Raw genomic sequence first — 25,160 nt, 5'->3', positions numbered from 1 at the left:
AGCTGCTACTACTATGGTTTATCCAGCATACATCAAGGTGGACACTAAAACGTAACAGCTGGTCACACTCACACCTGGTGACGTAACGTCACCCTTTTTTATTGTGAACAGATGAAGCTGACGACCCACCAGGAGCGAGACGAGGACTACGATGGGACTGCACAAGTCTTTGGAAGGTTAATACCAAATTCCCAAGTGTGTGCATGTTTCATGTTGAAGTTAAAAATTTGATTTGATTCAGAATTATTTCAATGAGGTGTCCAAAGAATAATAAACTCTACCACTGTGTTTCTAGTTTAGAATTCTCAAAACAAAAGTTTTTTCTTAAAGTATAATTTTTTACAATTTCAACGCAAATTATATTAACTAAAAAAATCATGGACAAAATGATCAGGAACCCTCGGCTGAGGAGAGCTGATGGAGGAGCCACCTACAGTATCTGGATGAATGCTGAGAGAGGACAAGGTCTTGTACTGCTCCTGACTCCTGATATTTTTTTAACTTATTTGGACGCATTTTAGAGCTTGGAGCCAACACAGACTACCGGAAAGACTACAATCAACTTCAACAAACCAAGTGAGTGCAATAACTGCCTATTTTAATAACTTATTTTGATTGGATTAATCACTAATTAAAACACACAGACACACTTATGTGACACACACACACACACACACACACACACACACACACACACACACACACACACACACACACACACACACACACACACACACACACACACACACACATAATCTCGTTGCTCTCCTTCACAGCTCAAGAAGAAGAAACAGATTATGTGAGTATCATGATCGAACCATGAAGAAGAAGAAACTGCGAACTGTAAGTTACAACATTTTCTTGCTGTGGGCTGACAGCGTTTAGTTTGAACCAGTTTTCAGGCCCCGTCCCTCGTAGGCCCTGGCCCGCCCCACATAGGCCCTGCCATACCCCTTGTAGCTCTCTCTCTCTCTCTCTCTCTCTCTCTCTCTCTCTCTCTCTCTCTCTCTCTCTCTCTCTCTCTCTCTCTCTCTCTCTCTCTCTCTCTCTCTCTCTCTCTCTCTCTCTCTCCCCCCCCCCCCGTTCTCATGCCCCGTTCTCATGCCTCTCATTCGCCCCTAGAAGATACATTTTCCGTCCTCTTTCCTACTACATTGCATCACATCTCACGTGTGTTGTCCTACTGACCAGAGATGCATGCTAGGGTTCTGCGCTGTTTGAGGCCTTCAGTTGTGTAGACGTTCCCCCTCAGGGGAATCCAGTGTTTAAGAGGCCGTCGTTACATGAACTGGAACGTCCTTCAGGATGGCGACAGGGACTCCTGAAGGAGACACACCAGGGGGCGAGATGTGAGGGCTGTCCCTCTCAGCAACTAGAACCCAACCTGGTTCCTGCACCTGAGAACCACGGAGCACGTTCCAACGTTTCCCTCCGTACGCCTTGAAGCCCAAGACCCAGCCCCCCCACCACTGGTCTGACCCACCAGCCTCCCCACCACTGGTCTGACCCACCAGCCTCCCCACCACTGGTCTGACCCACCAGCCTCCCCACCACTGGTCTGACCCACCAGCCCCCCCACCACTGGTCTGACCCACCAGCCCCCACACCACTGGTGGGCCCTTACTTTACGGTACGTCTGTTAGGGACAAACCCTCCACTGGTCTCTCCTCTCAAAGACCTACAAACCCTCCACTGGTCTATCCGTCAAACCCACCACTGGTCTCTCCTCTCTCAAAGACCTACAAACCCTCCACTGGTCTCTCCTCTCTCAAGGACCTACAAACCCTCCACTGGTCTCTCCTCTCTCAAGGACCTACAAACCCTCCACTGGTCTCTCCTCTCTCAAGGACCTACAAAACCTCCACTGGTCTCTCCTCTCTCAAGGACCTACAAAACCTCCACTGGTCTCTCCTCTCTCAAGGACCTACAAAACCTCCACTGGTCTCTCCTCTCTCAAGGACCTACAAACCCACTGCTGGTCTCTCCGTCAAACCCACCACTGGTCTCTCTTCTCTCAAAGACCTACAAACCCTCCAATGGTCTCTCCTCTAACAACGACCTACAAACCCTCCACTGGTCTCTCCGTCAAACCCTCCACTAGTCTCTCCTCTCTCAAAGACCTACAAACCCACCGCTGGTCTCTCCTCTCTCAAAGACCTACAAATCCTCCACTGGTCTCTCCTCTCTCAAAGACCTACAAAACCTCCACTGGTCTCTCCTCTCTCAAGGACCTACAAACCCACCGCTGGTCTCTCTGTCAAACCCACCACTGGTCTCTCATCTCTCAAAGACCTACAAATCCTCCACTGGTCTCTCCTCTCTCAAGGACCTACAAACCCACCGCTGGTCTATCCGTCAAACCCTCCAATGGTCTCTCCTCTCTCAAAGACCTACAAACCTTCCAATGGTCTCTCCTCTCACAACGACCTACAAACCCTCCACTGGTCTCTCCTCTCTCAAAGACCTACAAACCCACCGCTGGTCTCTCCGTCAAAACCTCTGCTGGTCTCTCCTCTCGAGGACCTACAAACCCACCACTGGTCTCTCCTCTCGAGGACCTACAAACCCACCGCTGGTCTCTCCTCTCTCGTTTGGCTTTGTATTCCTTTGAGTATTGTGATCGTTATAACTGAAAATAAAGGTGTGATCTTTAACCTGGTACTGGTCAGTCTTTGCATGTCATGGGGTACTACTACATGTGAAGGGCAATATTTATCCTGGCATGGGGTACTAAGTGTGTGAGGGGCAATCTTTGCATGGCATGGGGCACTACTACATGTGAAGGGCAATATTTATCCTGGCATGGGGTACTAAGTGTGTGAGGGGCAATCTTTGCATGGCATGGGGCACTACTACATGTGAAGGGCAATATTTATCCTGGCATGGGGCACTAAGTGTGAGAGGGGCAATCTTTGCATGGCATGGGGCACTACTACATGTGAAGGGCAATATTTATCCTGGCATGGGGCACTAAGTGTGAGTGGGGCAATCGTTGCCTTTGCACGGGGCACTAAGTGAGTGGGGCGATCTTTAACCTTGCATGTGGAGCTAAGTGTGTGAGGGGCAATCTTTGCATGGCATGGGGCACTACTACATGTGAAGGGCAATATTTATCCTGGCATGGGGCACTAAGTGTGAGAGGCAATCTTTAACCTGGTACTGGTCACTACATGTGTGAGGGGAAATATTTCTACTTGTATTACCTGAACATTTGAATTTTCAGCTATAGGAGGACGCTACTCTTCCTGAAACACCCTTGAGTGTCTTTTGGTCGGACGTTTCTGGATGACTCAAGTCTGTGGCCTAAATCAAAGAGGATAACAAAGTGGGTGTTCAATACAGCTAGAGCCTGGAGCGATCTAGCATCTGGATCTCAATTCGACCCTTCTACACAAAGGACAGGATGACTTGAGTGTCATGCAGCTTGGACTGCAGTGTGACTGAATCATGCAAACAATGGGAAGTGATAATGGCTACTTGGTACAATGGATGAAGGACTAACGGCATTCCGAATGGACAGAATCGGATGAGAAACCAACCAACTGACTGAAGATGGAAGATGAACAGTCTGCGACGTGGCTTCCCTACCTAACCTCAACATGATGGACTGCTGGCAAGCCCTCTGGATCTCCTGTACTCCTGCCCTGAGATCCAAGTCTTTCTCGGGCTGAATTGTAACAAAGAGGCTAATTGGACCTGGGAGATGGGTCCCCCTTGAATCGGAAACCATCTTGGTAACATCCCAACTAGCATCCCTGTTGAGCTGCAGTTGTGCTCGACACAACTGCAAAGGAGGTGAAGAAAGCCTCACTGGGGCTTCAAGGTCTATGAAGAGGAACATTGAAATGTGCTCCATGATTCTCTCCTGTAAGAGCTGGGTTGTATTCTAGTCACAGAGAGGGGGAGCCTCACAGCCTACCCTTTGGCGTTTCGTCTTGGAGTCCCTGTCATGGTCTTGATGGACGTTCCAGGTCATGTAACTGATGTCACGACAGCCTTTTGAAAACTTGGCCCCTGAGGGGCAACGTCTACAGAACTGTAGGCGTCAGATGGCACAGTATCCCAGCATGCATCTCTGGTCACTCAGGTCACACCCTGATCAGTAAGGCAACACTCATGCGATGTTTTAGAGAGTAGTAAGGAAGTAGACAAAAGGCATGAGAACAGTTTGTTATTTTGTAGGGTTAGCCTTGTTTATGGGTGGGAATTATTTGCTAAATGGGGGGGATATGAAATGTATAGTCAATTATTTGTACATGAACCAACAGCAACAAACTACTAGATCTGCTCAAGGTAAGTCTGTTGGCTGTATTTTGCAACAAGACGACCAAAGCACCCCAAGATCTCAATCATCGTTCCAGCTCAAGGTAAGGGGCTTCTGTGGGGGGGTTGTAGTTAGATTCGAAACCGCTATGTGCACGGGTCTATAAAGATGCTGTCTGACTTCACAGGATCTCCTGGACCAGGGTGGACCAGAGGCTGAGGACCAGCAGGTGACCAGATCCCCAAGACCAGGCATGGGAGACCAGAGGCTGGAGACCAGATCCAGGGAGACACGGAATCTGGTTAGCCTCCTAGCTGGACATTGTTAGCCTCCTAGCATAATGGATATCGTTAGCTTCATAGCATAATGGATATTGTAAGCTTCATAGCATAATGGATATTGTTAGCCTCATAGCATAATCGACATCGCTAGCCTCATAGAGTTATCTATATCGTTAGCCTCATAGTATAATTGATATTGTAGCATAATTGACATGGGTAGCCTCATAGCGTAATGGACATCGGTAGCCTCATGGCGTAATCGACATGGGTAGCCTCATAGCATAATCGTCATCGGTAGCCTCATTGACATTGTTGGCCAATGGCTAACATAGATTATGCTACGAGGCTAACAATTTGTGTTTTTCCTCTTGCAACATTTCAGTGACCCACCGACGGCGCCTCGTCAGAGCTGGACGGTGGAGACTTCGGATTCAACTTCTACCTCGCAGGACGTGACTTAAGTCATGGGTTTTCAAGGGTTCCTTGGTTCCTACAAGGGTTCCTCATGGTTCAGTGTTAGGGACAGAGTTAGGGTCAGATGGTCTCACCATGAACCATTGTTTTTTTTGAATCACATCCCAGAATTGCTTCACTGTGCGCACAGATGTTGAAATGTATACTGATAGATATGATATAAAATAACTTAAAACGACCTGGCTGTGTGGCTTGTTGTGCAGTAATTTTTATTATACACATGCCTGTTACCCTAATAAGGTAAGGTTACCTCTCCCCTCCCCTATACCCTAACCTCCCCTCTCCTCCACACACACACCTCCACACACGCACACCTCCACACACACACACACCTCCACACACACACCTCCACACACACACCTCCACACACACACCTCCACACACACACCTCCACACACACACACACCTCCACACACACACCCCTCCACACACACCTCCACACACACACACCTCCACACACCTCCACACACACACACCTCCACACACACACACCTCCACACACACACCCCTCCACACACACACACCTCCACACACACACGCCTCCACACACACACGCCTCCACACACACACGCCTCCACACACACACACCTCCGCAACGATTCTTATTTTTGTGGTTTATGCACTAATTAAAATGCTCTCATGAACGTAACGCTCTCATAACGTTGCACCTTGAATGTCTCACATGCTGATTGCATTCATGTTTAGGCTGAGGTCTGCCCCAAGGTTGTCCTGGCTTATCCCCTGTTGGACAACAGTCACAACATGGGGGTGTGTGGTGGGCCTCTTCTTCCTGCATAAGACAACCTTCCTTCAATCCCACAAGTCCCAAAAGTGTGTGGGGACACATAGTTCTTCTGTGTAATCGCTGCAGTGGATGGAGATTGTGACTGAGGCTTCTTATGGTGTAGTTCTCCTCTCGTTGTGAAGGTGTGAATATCACAGGTTACAATGCATTTAGCCTACTTGTCACCCAAAATGATGAGGTTACTCTCAATCTGCCTGTCTATCAAATATACATACATAGGCCTACATATACATATATATATATATATATAGCGGTATACTACACAGATCATAAACAAACATAAATCACACCATTCTGACTGATTGTAGGACATCCCCCGAGGGAGGGAGGGTTCCCTTTGCTGGCTGCTGATTGGGCACACCTCTGAACCGGTATTAGCTTAGCAAGACGCCAGTCCACTGACACGGCCCGCCCCGTATAGACCGATCCGTCGGCTGATGTGGAACCAGACTCTTCTCGTCCAATCAAAACTCGCCTCTTCCTCCCTCCTTGAGCAGAGCCCTTGAGCAACCGCGAGCCAGCTCCTGGTGCGCGTCACAGGCGGGAGGCATTCAAGACTCGCAACTGTCTACCAGCGAACCGTGAAAAATAAATATTATATTCGCCCTTTTATGTTTTCGTTTCCGGTAATTTTTCACCAAAATTTAAAACAGAAACCTAAGATACACTGCCAAGTCGTTCCTACGTGTTGTGTTTTGTTTAATTTACACGTGCAGAGAATTTTTGCTTAAGTTAAGACCTAACCATTTTTATACATTTTAACAATGGTCAATGACCCTATGCGTATTAAATCCCAATAAAAGACAGATGGACGTATCGTAAAGAGAAACGGGGAAATATATTTTTTTATATACAAACGACGGGAAGCGTACGTCTCTTGAATGCGCTCCAGAGACGCGCGGTCGCTCGGTGGGCGGAGCTTCCAGCAGGACCACGCTGACAGGACGCTTCAGTGGGTCAGCTGTCACAGACCTCCAACCCTGCTCACAAGACAGAGGCGCTAGCCGGGTGATCTCATTCAACGCTCCACCTGAACGCGTCTGTAGGTTATCCAGCAGTGGTCAAGCCCTTGAGACGAGACGAGAAGACCCCGAGCAGCAGCGATGTCGAAAGACCCACAGGAAGGGAAGAGCGAGAAGATCATGGAGGAGGAGACCAAAGCGCTGTGGTACCCAGACTCTAAGAAAAACACGCATATGAACAGGTTCAGGGCGCACATCAGTAAGGATTACGGTGTCGATCTGGGTGAGTTGAAAGGAGAGACGGGAGATTATGCACGAGGCTACTTTTGTCTTTTGCTCTTTGCAGGTATGGCTATATTATTGAGTTATAACGTAATAGTACAATATGATAATAAGACAGTCGAACGATGCTAATTAAAACTAATTTGACCAATGCTTTTACCTACTCAGTTTGCACCGATGTTTTGGACATAAATAAAACAAGGGACATCAAGATTCCAGACACCTCAGTCGAAGAGAGTCGGCTCGGCTTCACCACACCTCCTCGTCTGGCTACAAAGCTCACTATGTCATGGATTAACCTTCTCACACATAGCCTCGGTGTCAACAGGTCACTCCTCATGCTGACCACCACACGCACAGATCTGCTGTAGCGGTGGTGGTCCACCGTGTTCCACAACACAGTGTACAGCCTGCATCAGAGTATTTAACATGGTCAACTACTATTATGCGGATACTGTGTCATAAACAGTGTATTACTCATGATTAACTACTATTATCCGGATACTGTGTCATAAACACAGTGTATTTCACATGAGTAACTACTATTATCCGGATACTGTGTCATACACACAGTGTATTACACATGGTTAACTACTATTATCCGGATACTGTCATACACACAGTGTATTTCACATGGTTAACTACTATTATCCGGATACTGTGTCATACACAGTGTATTACACATGATTAACTACTATTATCCGATGGGTGAGGGTACACAAAGCGCTAAAGAGTGCTAAAGAGACCCGATTCACCGGATGGAACGGATGGTTAATGAATGGCAGCAAAGAGCAGGGGAGCCATGCAGAATGGCTGTTATGTAATGGAGAGGGGCCCTAATGGTGCTGGGCGTAGTAGGAGAAGAGCAGGGTCCACAGATGATCAGACAACTGAGGATGTTATGTTCTCCGATTTTAATAATAACATTTGGACACTTATCCTATTCTATCTGTTACAACAAAGATTACAGGGTGACTTGTTTGACCTTGCGTTACAGCCAGTGTTTCTGGTTTTGTGCTATTCTGGTGTTTGGAAACATGCCATTGTGGCAAAACCAGTCGTAAATTTTGAATACACAGCCCTGCTGGGATGTGTAGTCTAAGGCCAACAGGGAAGCAGGCAGACACAACGGAGTAGGAGTAAATGTCTATATAAATGATTGGTTATGGATGTGTATCACCATGTACAACACAATACACCCTCTCACCACATGCTCTCTCTGTCTCCAGCCAACTACAATGATCTGTATCAGTGGTCGGTGGACAGCTACCCAGACTTCTGGGCCGAAGTCTGGAGTTTCTGTGGCATCGTCAGCTCCAGCCCGTATGAGGAGGTGTGTGTCTGTGTCTGTGTCTGTGTGTGTGTGTGTGTGTGTGTGGGTCACATGATGCAGCCCTCAATTAACCCATCATCACTCTAATGAGTGTGTGTGCAGACACGTGGCGGCTCCACGCTGTAGCCAGTGGCCGTGTGGACTTTATGATGCACACAATGATGCAGTGACAGCATGACACACACAACCCAGCCTGAAACACTGCTCTCCAATACATGAACCACACCAGAGATATATAAAGTACTAGAGACCCAGACTGGAGTACAAGTACTATATCAAAAAAGTGACTTGAGTAGAAGTGTTCTTTAAACACCACACTTAAGTGGAAGTACAAGTATTCAAAATGTTTTGTACTTAAGTATTGCAAGTAGTTAATTTGACAATGTACTACTCAAGTACTGAAAGTAAAAGTACAAGTATTGTGCTATGTTTATATTAAAGAAAGCAGTCAAAAGTTTGAATATCATATTGTTTATATTATTTTAAATATTTAAACTGAAGGACACACAATTCCTTTGGCTGTAGCAGCAGCAGTGAAGTAAAAGTGGAAGTAGGAGAAAAAAAGAATACTCCAGTAAAGTACAGATTTTACAGCATTTTAGTACTTAAGTTAAGTAGTGAAGTAGTTCTACTTTGTTCCTATACATCTCTGAGCCACACACACATCCATCCATTCCTACATGTCTTCATGAAGGTCTTCTCAAGCCAAAGCTCCCTGCTTTCAGGTGATCGACGTGAACAAGCGGGTGTCGGACGTCCCAGAGTGGTTCAAAGGAGCCAGGCTCAACTACGCAGAGAACCTGCTCAAACACACAGACCTGGACCAGGTGGCGCTCTACGCTTCCAGTAAGAACACTCTTTCATACCTTTATGTGTGTATTTTGTCTGTTGTATGGCTGGCCGCTGAATCAACAACTCCACCTGTCATAATAAATGTTATAATCTGATAAGACATGTCTTTGCGACCGCGTGTTTCGTACCCAGGCTACAGCACAGGCCGTCGAATCCGACGCCCTGAGAAAGTTGTTGACTTGATCACATATGGGCAGTGTCCGCAGGGAAACACTGTTGAGTGGCAACGCAGGAGATGAAAAAACAAATAGTCCAAACTCCAGTGAGCACTGTCAACTGAACGAATAACTCATTTTCACATAAAACGGTTTGGTTGAGGCGTTGCATAACACTCCAAGTCCACCTGAGACGCCTCGTTAATTAATTAACACAAAACAGGTGCATTCTCATAGTGAGGCTGCAGAAGAAGAGGACAGATCTGTATCAGGAACCTTGACATTTGTAATTAAAAGGCAATATTTATGAATCCAAGGTATAAACATAAATATAGGATTTGTCCAGCTAGATGTTAATTTCCTGTTAACCTTCAAACCATACAATGATACATTATTGCACAATGCAATAATGAATGTAATATAATTATTGTAGTACAATTGTGCATCCTCTACGTATCAAGAGTTTCTGATGATTTGGTCAGTTCTAGGGACCCCCCCCCCCCCCAGGCCGGCAGACGTGAGCGAGTGCAGGGGGTGTGTTTATATTCAGGAGGAGTGTGTGATGTGATAAGGCTGAAAATCCATAACACTGAGTCAGATTGTACAGGGCAGGCTGTAATAAGATTAAATCCTCTCCCCCTCTCTCTCCCCCTCGCCTTCTCTCTCTCTCTCCCTCTCCCTCTCTCTCCCTCGCCTTCTCTCTCTCTTCCCTCCCTCTCTCCCTCTCTCGCTGACTGAGTGACATGGAAATGGAGATAGTACCTGTGTGTACCTCCACACACACACACACACACACACACACACACACACACACACACACACACACACACACACACACACACACACACACACACACACACACACACACACACACACACACACACACACACACCGGAGCTGTCATTTTATTAGGACAGGCTTCACAGTCCACCTATAAACGTCAGATAGCTTTTACTTAGCGGGATTAGAACAATGGCTCTCTGTCTCTGTGCGCCATGGCAGAGGAGGCAACCATATGTAATATCATCGCCCGTCATCAGGTTAATGAATGAATAACGGGAAACATAATCTTGTCGTCTAAATTAACTAATACAATTGTGTGTCTTGTTGGTTTTGCTTGAGTCCTGCAATAACAATAGCTAGCCTTCTCTGTTTTGCCCCAAATTGACGGGGTGTGTGTGTGTGTGTGTGTGTGTGTGTGTGTGTGTGTGTGTGTGTGTGTGTGTGTGTGTGTGTGTGTGTGTGTGTGTGTGTGTGTGTGTGTGTGTGTGTGTGTGTGTGTGTGTGTGTGTGGCTCTGCCCGCTCCGCAGTGGAGTCTAACGAGGAGGTAACCAAGGTGACGTTTGGGGAGCTGCGGCGGGACGTGGCGCTGTTTGCGGCGGCCATGAGGAAGATGGGCGTGCAGACGGGGGACCGGGTCGTAGGTGAGTCCTCCATGTCCGCCATGTTGCTCTCTCTGGTGAACCAAGGCACCCAGGCCTGGTGCATCCTGGGGACGGCGGCCGGCTCGTCTGGAAACGGCCCCTTGTAATTCAGTTTGAATGAGCTGAGGACGGTAGCTCCATAACAACATCTCTCTGGTCAGGAACCGAGGGCTCGCCCTGACCTGAACCCTCAGAAGAGAAGGGGATCAATTGCTATTAAACCCAGTGGGAAACAAGCATCTCTCTCTCTCTCTCTCTCTCTCTCTCTCTCTCTCTCTCTCTCTCTCTCTCTCTCTCTCTCTCTCTCTCTCTCTCTCTCTCTCTCCCTCCTGACGTCCTTAATGCACGCTCTTGTTTTGTAACTCCTATCTCTTTGCACGACATCCTGTTGGATCATTTGTGTGTGTGTGTGTGTGTAATAGATGGTTGTGGTCCAACACGATGGACGCCGTGGTTCCAGCTCATCTTTCGAGCCCTGACTGCCCAGCCGTTCCACAACACACAAAGGTATTCAAGGTTCGAATCTCAGAAGCTTACATGCGAGCTACCCTTAACCAGTATGACCCTGCTCATCGAATCTTTCAATTAGACCACTACACAAATGGTGTAATTCTTGGAGGTTCAAGGGAGCAAATCAGTCGACACCTGATGCGAAATGTAAGGCCACCGTAACACGTGTTGATTGATGCTTACTGCCAATTTGACCAACAAAATCAATTCACTATAAAAACAATAACATATCAGACATAGTATGCCTCATGCTGTTGTGCTAATTTTTACACAGGTGAACCTGGATACCTTTGACGCTGCTGTGTCATTTGTGAATGTAAACAACAACCACTGGCGGTTCGTGGTGAGTAGGCTACAACAACACAAAGATTTGCAAAGAAGGTTAGCAGAGGATAATTGTGGATTTCATAATGTGCTTCTGCTTTTTCCTTATGTTTTCCCAGTATCTTCATGCGCCTTTAAGGAGTATATTTGTGATGGATCCTGCTGCTGCAGAACAAGATCTTCACCTCTCCACAACTGCTGTTCAATGCTACAAGTAAGAAAATAATGCAAAATATAACTTAACTGTCCGACTACCAGTGAAGCATCATTTCAATTGTGGGTGAATATCAATTAACCAAAATACAACCGCAAACTGAAATAGATGTGATATGTCACAGTTCAACATACTTTGCGATTCAGAAATATATAATAAACCTTAAATAAACCTTATCAAATGGTTCTAGATCTGTAAAGTCATCAGAAATGCACACAAACTTGGACATCATGACTCATGTTAGACATTGGTGCATTGTGTCTTCTAGGCGCTACTTTCAGATGAGGCAAAACCTTTACGGCGTACCTAAACAGGTGTGGGGCAGTCTCAAGTGGAAAGCCGCAACAATTCCACACCCAGTTCAGCAGGACTCAACAAGCTGCGGGGTATTTGTGATGCAGGTATTAGAGGAAGATTCAGAACACCCTTAAGAACGCTTGACAAGTACTTGACTACACTCCAGTAACGCATATTATTTTGACATGTCTATCAGATGGCTAAAGAGGCAATCCAGTCTTTTCCGGGGATTCCTTCATTAAATATGAAGAACTCGCCAAGGGCTATGGGTCGTCTCCGGGCAGAGATGGCAGAGGATCTACTGTCCGCATCAGGTAAATACGTACAATTATTAGTAGGCCGCAAGCCAGGGGGCCTTACTGTGCACCCCCCGCATGATCCAACGATACCAACTTTTTTTGAAAGGTCTGACCATGCTGAACATGAATTAGAATGTTAACATTGAAACATTTGACTTGACTTTGACTTGACTTGACATTTGGGTTGCACTACCTGTTTCAGGTAGTCAATGCGTTTCAATACATTGGAATACATTGGAAATGCATTTAAAAATGCATCACAGGAACATGACTGCATGACCTAGGGGAAGGTGTGACATCTGTCTTTGCATGTTTGATCACATCTACATCTACATCACATCTATTATTTAGGGAAAGCCAATTAAACCACTCAAACCATACATTTTCTGAAAGCTTGTGTCCTGTAGATGTGATCAAACATGCAAAGACAGATGTCACACCTTCCCCTAGGTCATGGAGAGTCATGTTCCTATACTGCATTTCCAATGTATTGAACCGTATTGATTTTCAATGTAAATCTATTCATGGGCCTGAAACAGGTAGTGCAACCCAACAGTTTCAATGTAAACATTCTAATTCATGTTCAGCGTGGTCAGACCTTTCAAAAAAAGTTGGTTTCGTTGGATCATGCGGGGGGTGCACAGTAAGGCCCCCTAGCTCGCGGCCTATAGGGTTATGAGTAAGAGCTATTGCTTAATTCTGCTAAATAAATGTTTTAACTTACCGCCATATGTAACTCAGAAGCTGCTGCATGCTGGTACTTGGTTATTGAGGTTCTTCCCTTTCAGTAATGCAGTGTGAGAGTACATTTTAAAGCATTACATAACTTAATGTTGTTGTTCTTCTTGTAGAGAAAGAGTACTGTTCAATGTGTGGCCTGAAGTATTTGCCAAGACACAAAGACATTAAGGCAGAAGTAATTGACTGGGTAGGTGCCTGAAATACAACAACACAAACATTTAAATGCTGGAATGTGTATTGGAGATTAGAATGATCAGAAAGCATTAGTCGTTGGAATAACCTGTTGTTAAAGGAACACTTTGTTAAAGGAGCAGAAGTTACATAAAAAGATAGGATGCACCTTCACAAAATTACACTATGCTGATATTGTGTAAAATATATTATTATTATTAAAACATATTTTGTACATAAAATGACAAATCTGTGATTTCTTTTACATTTTGTCATTTAAATAAAGCACAAAAAAATCATATCACCAATATGAGATGTTCAATTTGTTTATCTTTGTAGACCCAGTGTGACTCATGTGGAAGGTGGTTCCATGACATTAGCCTGACAGCAACCCGGATAGGACATGTTCCACAAGAACTGGCACAATGGCAATGTACCCTGTGCGATAATCAATAAATGTATTTGATTTCCTGTTCATATGTAAATATTTGACATTGTTGTAAGTTGTATTTATTTAATTTTGTGTTAGGTGACAGTTAGCTGAGTTCACCACATGTGTTTTAACATGATATAAATAATAAAAAATTGTATAAAATCAAAATGTGTGTTTTTGGAAAACATAAGCCTTGTGTTATGTGTGGGGCAGTTAGCTGAGTTCACCAGATGTGTTTTGATATAGGTAGGTGAAAAGACCAAGCCGCATAATATATTTATAGCCTTTTTTAATAAAAAAAGAAATTGTATAAAATCAAAGGGTGGGTTTTTGGAAAAAAAAGAAGCTTTGTGTTATGTGTGGGGCAGTTAGCTGGGTTCACCCCATGTGTTTTGATATGGGTAAGTCAAAAAGTGAAGCCGCATAATAGATTTAAAGCATTTATCAACATAAAAATGGTATAAAATCAAAATGTTTTTTTTTTGACAAAAGAAGCTTTGTGTTATATAGGCAGGCCTTGTCACATCAAAGTTGGTTTGACACAAATGCGTCCATCGAAGCCAGTGCTAAATAGATTTTTCGAATGTGTCGAATATCCAACGTCAAATATAAAACCAACTTTACCACCCTCTAGATATCATAGACGTCGATGGGACAGAAGACCGACATTCATTCATTCAGGTGGGTGGTTAGGCCGCCCCAAGATGGCGGTGGCATTGACGTATTATGTTCCACTGACCCTAGAGTTTAGTTTAGTTTAGTATTTTTTATTATTATTGTGTCATGCATCAGCATGCCCAGCCCACAAGGGCTAACAAGACACCATTATAAAACAGACAGTCCAAAAACCAAAAGTAGATGCTAAACAATACTAACATTAACGATATAAACCATCCTGACTACAAATGCGGCCACCGTCTCAGAGCGGAAGTACTACGAGTCGCGGAGCAGCATACACAAGATGGCGGAGAAGCGCGAACACAAGAGCTTGTTGACAGTTTTGTGATTGGCTTATTTGAATCCCTGTGTCGTGATTGGCTGATGTTGTGCTGCGATTGGCTGTTGTGATTCAAATATGTGTGACGCCAGGTAGGCTATAAAAGGATTGTCCGAACGGCAGTTGTCGCCTTCTTTGAGACTCAGAGCTTCGGAGCTGTGTTTTATTGCAAGGTTTAGAGCGATTGTGGGAAATATTTCTACACAGAGATATTTCAATCGAGAGAGTGTGCTTGATAGTTTAATACCTTTTCAGGTATTACTATCACTACTATTAGTACTACTAGTAGTATTCTATCTATCTATTCTATCCATCTATTCTATCTATCTATCCATCGATCAATCTATCGATTTACTAGGACGCTTGATCCTCCTTGGAACGACGGTGAGTTTATTTCTCATACTTCATTTATCATTCCATTTAAACGTGTGGTAGTAAAGATGCAAGTATGTTTCATTACAGGTTTCATTCGCTTTTTCTAATCTTATTCTGTTTATATGTTTTTAGATGCCTCGCGGCAAGTCGTACCGTCTCTCTCAGGCGGCCAAGAGGAGAGGCAGCCCTACGTCCCGTTGACGTGGATCTGTCGTTTGACCGTCCTGAGTTTGTTGCACCTAAGTAGGGAGTTGGATTTTTTCCATTGTCATCAAGTTCTATGTGCACAGTGAAGCTTTTGAAATTGTAAATGAGGTCAATATTTGTGTTATCTAGATGAGTAATATTATTACTAATATAGTATATACTATATTTAAGCAATAGATCACGCCAGGCTGTGGTATACTGTCATTATACCACAGTTAAGGGGCGTTGTCCATCCCGCCGCGCAGCGGAGGGACGGCGACCCCCTTCACTCTGGTGATTTTGCTACCTAGTGGTTCTGCGCATGCGCATGACGACACTATTGATCCGCGGTGTAGTATTGGTGTAAAATATACATACTGTACCCCTTAACTCTCCAATAAAGACGTTATAATACAGTATCAGAGTCTATAGAATCATGCTACCCTATCAAAAAGTGATACCTTATGTGTTTGGTAGCGTATTTAATCTGTTGACCGACTGCCTCTATCAAGCGATGCTCCCACTACAGAAACATGTTATTTTACACCACTACTCACTCCATGTACACTGTAAGAATACTGGGAGCATATTTTGATACTGTATTATAACGTCTTTATTGGAGATTTCAGGGGTACAGTATGTGTATTTTACACCCAATACTCAATACTATCGAGCAGTTCACTCAATGTGTGCCTATTGCTTTACAACATTTCCAGCCTATCCAGCAATCAACATGTTTTTAGGCTTCAGTGAACTATTCTATTGCTTTTATATATAAATAAACAACAGTTCAAGTTAGGCGCGGAGTGATACTGAACTCTGTAAACCGAACGGGCGTCATAGCTGTGTGTATATGCTCAATATACAACAGTTGGGAACCAATCAGATTGCTTGATTTAAGCCATCCGTTTTATAAATACTAATATACTTCTTTCTGTGAATAGGCCGTGGTACAGGGACATGCCGTTGTGTGACCCAGTACCCGGTGTCTGTGTCAGGCAAGACACACAAGCTCTTCGTTCCTGCGCATTCGGCTGATAAGAAGGTAATTGATTGTTTAAGAATGTGTTAATAATTTTTAACAATTTTTTTAATTTTTTTTAATTGAAAAACATGATTTCTAAATAGGTTTTTCTATCTTTCAGTTTGTTCTTATCATAGGGGATTCCCATCTGCGCCCCTTTGCCGATGGAATGGTCGGGATTTCCAAGGGAAGGCTTTCCTTTGGGATCATGACGACCCCTGGGGCCAGCGCGTCTCATCTTAGGACGGAGCTGGTCCACGCTACGCTACCCCGGACACCCGATGCAGTCTGCATCCTGGCCCTCGGCAACAACCTGACCACCAGCACTACTCATGAATTGGCTGGTCAAGAGTTTGAGAAGCTCTTGATTAGTGCAAGTCAGCGTTGGCAGAATGTAAGTAATTTAGTTGATTGTGTGTATTTTGTTCAGTTCTTAAAATGCGTTAATGAGGTGTTGCAGTACAGCGTACATGTGTTTAAATGGAATGTCATTGTCTTTCAAGGTTTTTGTCGTGGATTTCGTTCCACGCCTGAGTGTCGCTCCAGAGCTGCAGGAGCACATGAGCTGGGAGTTTCGTTCTGTGGCCAAGTCCATGGGTATGTTTCAAACAGATGTTTATGTTACTTGCTTACTTTATTTGTTGATATATGTAAGTATATGAATGATTTATATATATTTATCATTTCTTAGGTATGGCGTACTACTCGACGTTCAAACACTTCCCCTTCAGCGACCTGAATCTCTGGGTCAGAGATAGTGTAAGTAGCATATACTGTGTGCAAAGAAGGTTGATGATTTACACTTATTTGTAGTTGAATTGATAGTATTATTTATTGAAAGTTGATGTTATTGTTAGTTAGTGTATTATTCTATCCTTTTCAGGTTCACTTGAGCGACGAGGCTGGCATGGGCATTTTTGCCAAGTTGCTGTGGCATGCTGCCTACACGCAACTGGACGTGCCAGTGCCGGCGCCAGCACCAAAGGCGCCGGATGTTCCCGTGCCTGTGCCAGCACCGGCACAGGCGCGACCAGCATCGCCGGGTCCAATCACCCCTCCAAGGGTGATTGTGAGGGATTCTCCCTCTTCTCCCCCCTGCGATGTCTGGATGGAAGTGGTGAACGGCAAGAAGGTAATATTTGCATACAGTACTTTTCCCCACTCATATTTGCAAAATAGTTGATGGTTGAAATTCAAAAATGTTCACCATGCATTCATTTTAATCAAATAATTGTTATTTGTCATTGCAGAGGATCCAATCTGCGGATCAGCTCTTCAGGCCCTCAAAGAGATGTGTGGTTTGGCATCAGGTTTGTAGTATATTGTAACGTTAATTGTTAACATATGTATATCGATTGTATATCTGTGCACATTGATTTACTCAATAGCAATTGTGACTAATATTCTGTTTCTGTGTTTATTTCACAGGAGGACGGACGTGCCATCGTGCTGAAGGATTGTTTCATCCCACTCAATCCTGTCCACTTCAGCACCGCCATGTTGGCTGCGATGGACGCCGTGGTTCCAGCTCATCTTTCGAGCCCTGACTGCCCAGCCGTTCCACAACACACAAAGGTAAGTTGAAAATGTGACGTGTTGATTGAGGTCTTTTAAAACTGTATTGTCTCCCTTAAAACACTCCTTTTATATGTTCTAAAAGTGTGTTTGATTTTCTTTAATCAGACACGGTGTGTGGTGGAGCGACGTCCGAAACGTGTGGCCTACAAGAGGAGACCTGCAATGTGCCAGGTTTGTCTTTATTTCATTAATGTAATCACTGAATTGCGCAGTACAAATGGTAGGCACCAATAATGCAATAGTTTCTTTGCTTTACTTGTTTAGTACTTTGGCAAGTATTGAAAACAATTAAGAAAATACATGGTTTTGTTTTGTGTAAACAGGTCAAGGCGGCACCCAGCGTTGGGGTGTCTCCCAGGCTGACACGTGGCATTGTTGTGGACGTGGTTGCAGAGGAGGAAGTTAGTACGCTTTATTCTTAATCAGTTTAATTCTATGTGCATGTACATATTGTGTAATACACATAGCAAATTATTGCTATGACTAGCAAGTTCTCTCAAATGCAATAATGACACTTTTGTTCATGTATTTTCTTAATTCTTTTTAGGGGGACGCGACTCCGAGTGCTGTGACGGTGCCGGAGGGGGAGGAGGTCAGCAGAAGATTCATCCAAAGTAAGGTTGACGCTAACCCTCCCTCTTGCAGGTGTGGCAAGCGAAAGCCACAGGCTGTTGTGTCTGGTAGTGTAGTTAGAGGTGGTGGTAGTGGAAAAGTGTCGGCGACAACGACTGACGTGTCAATTGCGTGCAGTGTTGTCGCCGCACTTAAACACGTCATTGCCCCTGTTTGTACATGGGGTGCGCGAGATGTCGATAGTGTTTGTTTAGAAGGTGAGAAGTTGGCTAGTTCTGTAGGTACATCAACTAGGGATAGTGGCTTTGATAGTGATCTGTGCGAGTTCTTAAAACAGCACAGTGTTTTTGGCAGAAAGTGGAAAGTAGCCATTGGTCCATCAGTCTACAGAGGTTTCGGCTCTGACGACTCTGTGTTCTTCGAAAAGCTACAGGAACCTTTGTTGACTGATGGATTGTGTCTCTTGAACCTGCACGGTGCGGTGAGTGTTGTCATTGAGCACAATGGTTACTTTGTTGTAGTTGATTGTAGTACTTGTGACGTATCTGGTTTTCCATGTGGTATTGGTAGGTCTGTAGCGGTTTTTAACACGTGCCTGGCCGACCTGATGTTGCATATTCAAAGTCTTAGTTAAAGTATCAGACGTGTTTTCTGACATTAGGTGGTAGTACATGTGCAGTAATTAGTCAAGGTGGACGTTTTGCTATTGTAGATTCGCATGCGCGCAGTGCAGATGGGATGGTGGACGGGGAAGGGAAGAGTGTTGTAATGTATTTCACGTGCCTAGATGATGTTTTTGAGCACATCTGCAAGTTAGCGACAGGATTAAAACCACCCAAACCGTTTGAGATAGCTAGTGTTAGTGTTTTCCAGAGATCCAGTTTAAAAGTAGAACCAACGGTTAGCTCGAGTGTAAAGCGTAAAGCTTCACCGAGTGGGTGTTCATCAAAGAAGTTAAGGAAGGGTGATTATGATTCGGATGTTGTTTTTGTAGGTGATGTTTTGAGTAAAGGCCTCCAGTTTAAGCCGCTTTCTGGGGAAGTTGTAGAAACTCTGTGCAATCAGTTAAATGTTGACTCAGAGGAGGCAGATCTAGTTTCTACACAAGTTGGTCCATTGGGTGCTCCTTGTAAAAATGGGAAAATAGTCGGGGATGGTAATTGTTTCTTTAGAGCAGTTAGTCAGTCTGTGTGTGGTACACAAAAGAATCATAGGAAAATTAGACTAGCTGTAGTTAAGCATTTGAAAGGTAATGGTGGTGTTTTGAGAAGTGAGTATAGTTCGATGGAGGAATATCTCACAGTCTCAAAAATGGCGTATGTCGGTAGTTGGGCCACTGAAGTCGAGATTCAAGCAGCAGCAGATATTTTGGGAGTTAGTATTTTTACTTACTGTGATGGTCGCTGGCTTGAATATAGTTGTAAGTTGGAGTCGTTGTCAGATCAGGGAATTTACTTAGAAAATTGTAATGGTAATCATTATGAGAATGTGTGTGTTTGTGTTCAGAAGCCAAACATGCAGTGTTGCTATGGGTATTGCAAAGGGGGTGGGTCTAGTTACAATCTCAGAAAACATAGGGTTTGTGCAGACAATTTAACTTCGGTCGCATCCTCAATTTTAGAAGCTAAATTAGACATTATTGAACAAAATGTAAAATCGGTAAAAGCCAAATCCATAAGTAGGTCTAACCATTTTGTAAATCTAAATAAATTGAGAATAAGAATGAAATATCAGGAAAACAGGCAAAAATTTCTAGAAAAGAAGAAAATGAAATATCAGGAAAAAAGTTGGTACAAGGCAAAATTGAGAGAAATTAGTAAAAGTAAATATCGGAAAAATAAGACTTAAGACATAAGTCTTTCTGAAGCCCGCCTGACTTAAACCTCGCAAAGTGTGAGTTTGCGAGGGCGACAGTCACCTATTTAGGAAAGGTTGTAGGACAAGGACAGGTGCGTCCGGTTCGGGCTAAGACCTTGGCCATTGACCGGTACCCATCGCCCACAAGTAAAAAAGACCTAATGCGTTTCTTGGGCATGGTGGGTTTTTACCGGGGGTTCTGTCCTAGCTTTTCGTCTGTTGTTGCGCCGTTGACAGACCTCTTGAAGTCCTCGGTGAAGTTTGACTGGACCCAGGTATGCCAGTCGGCTTTTGAGAAAGTAAAAGCCCTCCTGACGTCGTCTCCTGTTTTGGCCGCGCCGCAGTTGAACCGGCCGTTCAAACTGCATGTGGACGCTAGCCAGGTAGGAGCAGGTGCTGTATTGCTCCAGGAGGATGAGCAAGGCATCGATCGCCCAGTTAGTTTTTTTCTAGGAAATTTCTCTCCTATCAGTCCAGTTACTCTGTAATTGAAAAAGAAGCGTTGGGTTTAATTTGGGCACATCAACATTTTGACGTTTATGTTGGGGGTGCTGTTTCTCTAGTGGTCTATTCTGACCATAATCCTCTGACCTATTTACGGTCGCTTCAGAACCCCAACCAGCGGTTAAATGCGCTGGGCTCTTTTTCTTCAGCCATTTAATTTGGATATCCAACATATTAAGGGCTCGCATAATGTTATTGCTGACGCCCTATCCCGTGCTCCCACTGACTAAGTTTGGTCAGATGTGTTTCTCTGTGTTTTCCTGTGTCTGCTTTGTCTTCCAGGGCCCGGATGACAGAGGTTTTGGACAGAATGGAAACGCCTGCAGGGAAAAGGGGGTTTAATTGGGAGTAAATTTGGGAATCTAGTTAGTTTTGTATTTTTTTTTGTATGCTTGTGGTCACCACCTATTACGCACAGTTAGGAATTGGTGAAATGGTTGTGGACTTTTGTTACTCTGCAAGTCCCTTCTTAAGCGGGAGGGTGTTATGGCCACCTTGGCCTTTCAGGGGTCATATTGTGTGTGCTGCTCCTGTTCTCGTTTCTCTCCTAGGCCTGGTCCCACATGTTCCAGGATCAGAGGGTGTACCCGCGTACGGGGCGTGTCCCTGGAACCGCATAAAAGGGGCCTGGCCTCCGAGAGACGGCGGCGGGAAATTTGATTTGCGGTTACGCACCGACTGCAGAGATCATTTTGTGTTACATGCTTTTCACGGAGAAATAAACAAAGAAACATGGATTGTCGCGCTGTCTCCTGCCCTGTTTCTTTGTTGCGTTGAGCTAAGCTACCAACCAAAGGTGAAAAACACGAGACAACTAGCCAAACTAACAGCAGTAAATACAGCAGTATGCAGTAAGCAGAATATCATTGGGGTTATCAAGTGGGCACCCTCTTTCACAGATGTTTCGTTAAGTTAGGCCCACGACACCTCCTGAAGGCTTAACAATGAAACTAGCGTCCTGGATTCACCCCCCTCAATGCTGCCACCACATTGCCACATTTAATGCATCTAAACACTCTCTTTCCTGCATCGTACCCCTAGCCCTACCGCTAACCCTGACCAAACAAACACGTTAGCACAATAGCACACATTAGCACATCTGGCTTACCTTAGCTTGGTAACCCCAGGACGTATGTTTTCTCCTTATCCACAGCCATTCACTTGCTCGTTCTGCTGCCACGGACATGTTACTAACCGCCTGCCTCAGACTTCGTCCACAAATACCCGGTTCAGTCAGCAAGCTAATAGCAGATCTAGCCATGAACCCCCGCGCACCGACTTCAATAGGCCTTAGTCGCGTAGTCCAGCCTCTCTGTGCTGCCTCTCCAGCCATCGCAGCATACTTCGCTTTCTTAAGCTCATTGGCTACTTCAACTCTGTCTTCCCAAGGAACTGTAAGCTCAATAAAATAAACAATCTTCTCTGAGTCTGACCACAATAGCATATCTGGTCTTAGCCGAGTACTAACGATGTGTGGAGGCACAACAACCTGCTGAATAAGGTCCGCCTTCAATTTCCAGGCTCCTCCATTACTTAGCTGCCCGACTCTATGCCTGCCTCTAAATGGTCTAGCCTTTTCCCCCGATGCACAAAGTTAATTTGCCTACCCTCTTTACTAGCGGCTGCTGAATTAGCTTCTCTCCGTTTAACATAAACAGCCTCTGCCAAACATTTCAATACCTGATTATGACGATACGTATAGCGCCCCTGGGAGAGACTTACCTTGCACCCTGATAGGATATGGCGGAGGCTGCACACACGGGAACATAGTGTGCATGTGTCATCCTCACCAAACCACTGATTTAAGTTCTGGGGAGATGGGAGAACATCATAAGTGGCACCTATCATAAATCTGATCCTGCTAGCCTCCATGCTCCATAGATCTCTCCACTTTATCTTCTTCTTCTCCACTCCCTCCCTTGTTTAGCCTGCGACACTGCCTTAGTACATCTTACAATCTCCTCCTGTCTATGTATTTCCTCCACTACCATTTTCCTCCTTTCTCCTGCAGAAGCCTTACCCCATGAGGGTTTACCTACGTCCCTCCCTAAGCCCCCCCGCCCATGCTGAACATGGCCCATAATATCCCTATGCCTAAGTGCCGATTGAGCTTGCTGGACCGCTTGATTTGGTTTCCATTTCCTCCCTGCTTTAACTGTGGGTTCAACCCTCCTCACCACTGGGTCCTTGGACTGAGTAAGAGTCATTTCCAGTCTAACCTTAGCACATTTAAATTCTTCTGTCAGATTAGATATGGGCAACTCTACAATGCCCTTCCCATACAAGGCTACGCTGCTTGGGCAGCGTGGGACTCCGAGCCACTTTCTGACAAAAGAGTTGATCATTTTTTCCATCCTTTCTACCTTTGACAGAGGAACTTCATACACTGTCAATGGCCACATTAGCCGGGGCAATAGACCAAACTGCAGACACCATAACTTAAGCTTACCTGGCAGCCCTGACTTGTCTATCTTTGCAATACATTGTCTAGTTTCCTGTCTCAATCCTTCAACCTGTGCCTTATCACTAAAGCTTGCATCATACCACCTTCCCAGACTCTTCTCTCTCTGGCTTCTCCAAAACTGTAGGCATCACCTCTTCATTTATAGCAAACTTCTTATCTACTACCTTCCCTTTAACGATTGAGAGACTCCTAGACTTACTTGGCTTCACCTTCATTCTAGCCCATTGCAGATTGCTATTTAACTTATCCAGCAACCTGCTGGTGCATGGAGCGGTTGACGTCATGGTTGTCATGTCGTCCATAAAAGCCCTAATTGGGGGGAGGCGTGGCCCTCCCTGCAACTTCTCCCCACCCACTACCCACTTAGAGGCCCTGATAATCACCTCCATCGCCATTGTGAAGGCGAGTGGGGAGATTGTACATCCCGCCATAATTCCTATCTCGAGCTGTTGCCACCCTGTGGTGTACTCTACCGTATTAAAACAAAGTTGAATATCCAGAAAATAATCTTTAACTAGGCTTTTAATGCTACCTAATAAATATTCCCCCAGCCCTACGCCACGCCTTGGGAATACTCTGCTTTTTCCCAACTATTCTCATTAGCTTCCATAGGAATCTTAAAGAATATATAATATATCTTTAATTGTCATTGCACAGGTACAACGAAATTGAGGTAGAAACTCTCACATCAGTGCTCTTAAAGTACAAAACGACATAAGAAGACAAACAGGCAATAGGCACAGTATAAAATTCAATCAGATAAAACAACTATAAAAATGAAAACTGTTTAATGATGTAGCTTTGAAAGTTGTAAGTTTATATGTGTCTGTTTATATCTGAACACATAACATTGACAGATGCTCAAGCCCCAAGCTAGGGAGATTTTCTTCCTAGATCCCCTCTGTGGCACTGGGTGGAGAGATCAAAGTCACACCGTACCATTCAGGTTTTTTAGCTCCCCAGTTTTATCATTGCTGGATAGTGGTAGTTCTGTTCAGACCACTTATCCATTTTTATTTTTTTTTAATTATGGCTCTGTTTTACATAAACTCAAATTTTAGATACTGTACATAATTTCCAATTGGATGCGTGAAACAGAGACATAGTTGCAACTTATCAGTGGGGCTGTTCTGACCCCATTAGGCCATTTATTTTTTTATTTGAATTCCAGCCTGTTGGCTGATCCTGTTACAACTGTGTTCTAATCTTTTATGCATGTTTAGGAGGAGAAGAATTGTACCGTTAAACTTACTTTCATACAGTATGTACTGTGTTCACAGAAACTTGGCTCAGATCTTAAGCCCCTGGGCCTTGGAAGACTCTGGCTGTGGATGATCTTCAGGTTTGTTTTAGTTTTTTAAATTAATTTCGAAATAAACCTGATTCATCCTGCTACTAAAACATGTGTACTCTCCACACACTACAGGGTGCACCAAGGCAAGGTTTTTCCATAAACTGTGGGGTGTTTGTGTTGATGGTAAGAATATGGCAATTCAGTATATAATGAATGTCGTATTGGGGCAACTGGGGCGGTATTTCTTCTATTTTCAAAAATAAATAAAGTTTTTATTTTTATAAAATACATAAATACATAAATATAAACCACTTCTCTTAATTTACAGTACACAATGTACATTGTATGTCTACATAAGTAATTGTATCATCACTCAAGGCAAGGTTTTTTTGTCACTATTGATTTTTGTTTGTTAAAGGGGTAGTTCAGGATTTTGGACATCGGGTCTCATTTCCAAGTGAGCCAGTGTGTTATTCATCATTGGAG

The 25,160-nt window shown here is 44.4% G+C and overlaps 2 protein-coding genes across 5 annotated transcripts; both read left to right on the top strand.

Annotated features, from left to right (window-relative positions):
- Window positions 1–6,769: 6,769 nt before the first annotated feature.
- On the top strand, window positions 6,770–13,984 carry LOC311340750 (acetoacetyl-CoA synthetase-like). Of its 4 annotated transcripts, none has more exons than XM_084465626.1 (8): window positions 6,770–7,069; window positions 8,298–8,401; window positions 9,127–9,247; window positions 10,720–10,833; window positions 11,256–11,340; window positions 11,423–11,490; window positions 11,618–11,686; window positions 11,787–11,881. In XM_084465626.1, exons 1-7 carry the CDS (start codon window positions 6,928–6,930, stop codon window positions 11,635–11,637), a joined length of 654 nt encoding a protein of 217 aa, XP_084321752.1. In that variant the 5' UTR covers window positions 6,770–6,927; the 3' UTR covers window positions 11,638–11,686; window positions 11,787–11,881. The 4 variants fall into 4 exon arrangements, 3 of the variants coding, with proteins under 3 accessions (XP_084321752.1, XP_084321751.1, XP_084321753.1); XM_084465625.1 differs by lacking the exons at window positions 6,770–7,069; window positions 8,298–8,401; window positions 9,127–9,247; window positions 11,423–11,490 and adding exons at window positions 12,150–12,282; window positions 12,375–12,492; window positions 13,329–13,405; window positions 13,729–13,984; XM_084465627.1 differs by lacking the exons at window positions 6,770–7,069; window positions 8,298–8,401; window positions 9,127–9,247; window positions 10,720–10,833 and adding exons at window positions 12,150–12,282; window positions 12,375–12,492; window positions 13,329–13,405; window positions 13,729–13,984 and having other exon boundaries at window positions 11,270–11,340.
- A 2,628-nt stretch (window positions 13,985–16,612) lies between these two features.
- On the top strand, window positions 16,613–21,507 carry LOC311341171 (uncharacterized protein; the record flags this gene model as incomplete). Its single annotated transcript, XM_084466058.1, has 9 exons — window positions 16,613–16,798; window positions 16,908–17,001; window positions 17,096–17,163; window positions 17,288–17,536; window positions 17,655–17,714; window positions 17,833–17,979; window positions 18,088–18,153; window positions 18,306–18,383; window positions 18,530–21,507. The coding sequence occupies 9 exons, from the start codon at window positions 16,613–16,615 to the stop codon at window positions 19,187–19,189; spliced, it is 1,608 nt and encodes a 535-aa protein (XP_084322184.1). The 3' UTR covers window positions 19,190–21,507.
- Window positions 21,508–25,160: the final 3,653 nt, after the last annotated feature.

The sequence above is a fragment of the Micromesistius poutassou genome (assembly GCF_964030765.1).
Source record: "Micromesistius poutassou genome assembly, chromosome: 3".
Classification (NCBI taxonomy): Eukaryota; Metazoa; Chordata; class Actinopteri; order Gadiformes; family Gadidae; genus Micromesistius; species Micromesistius poutassou.
Note: the sequence above shows the minus strand (reverse complement) of the source record. Positions and strands in the feature narration are given on the sequence as shown.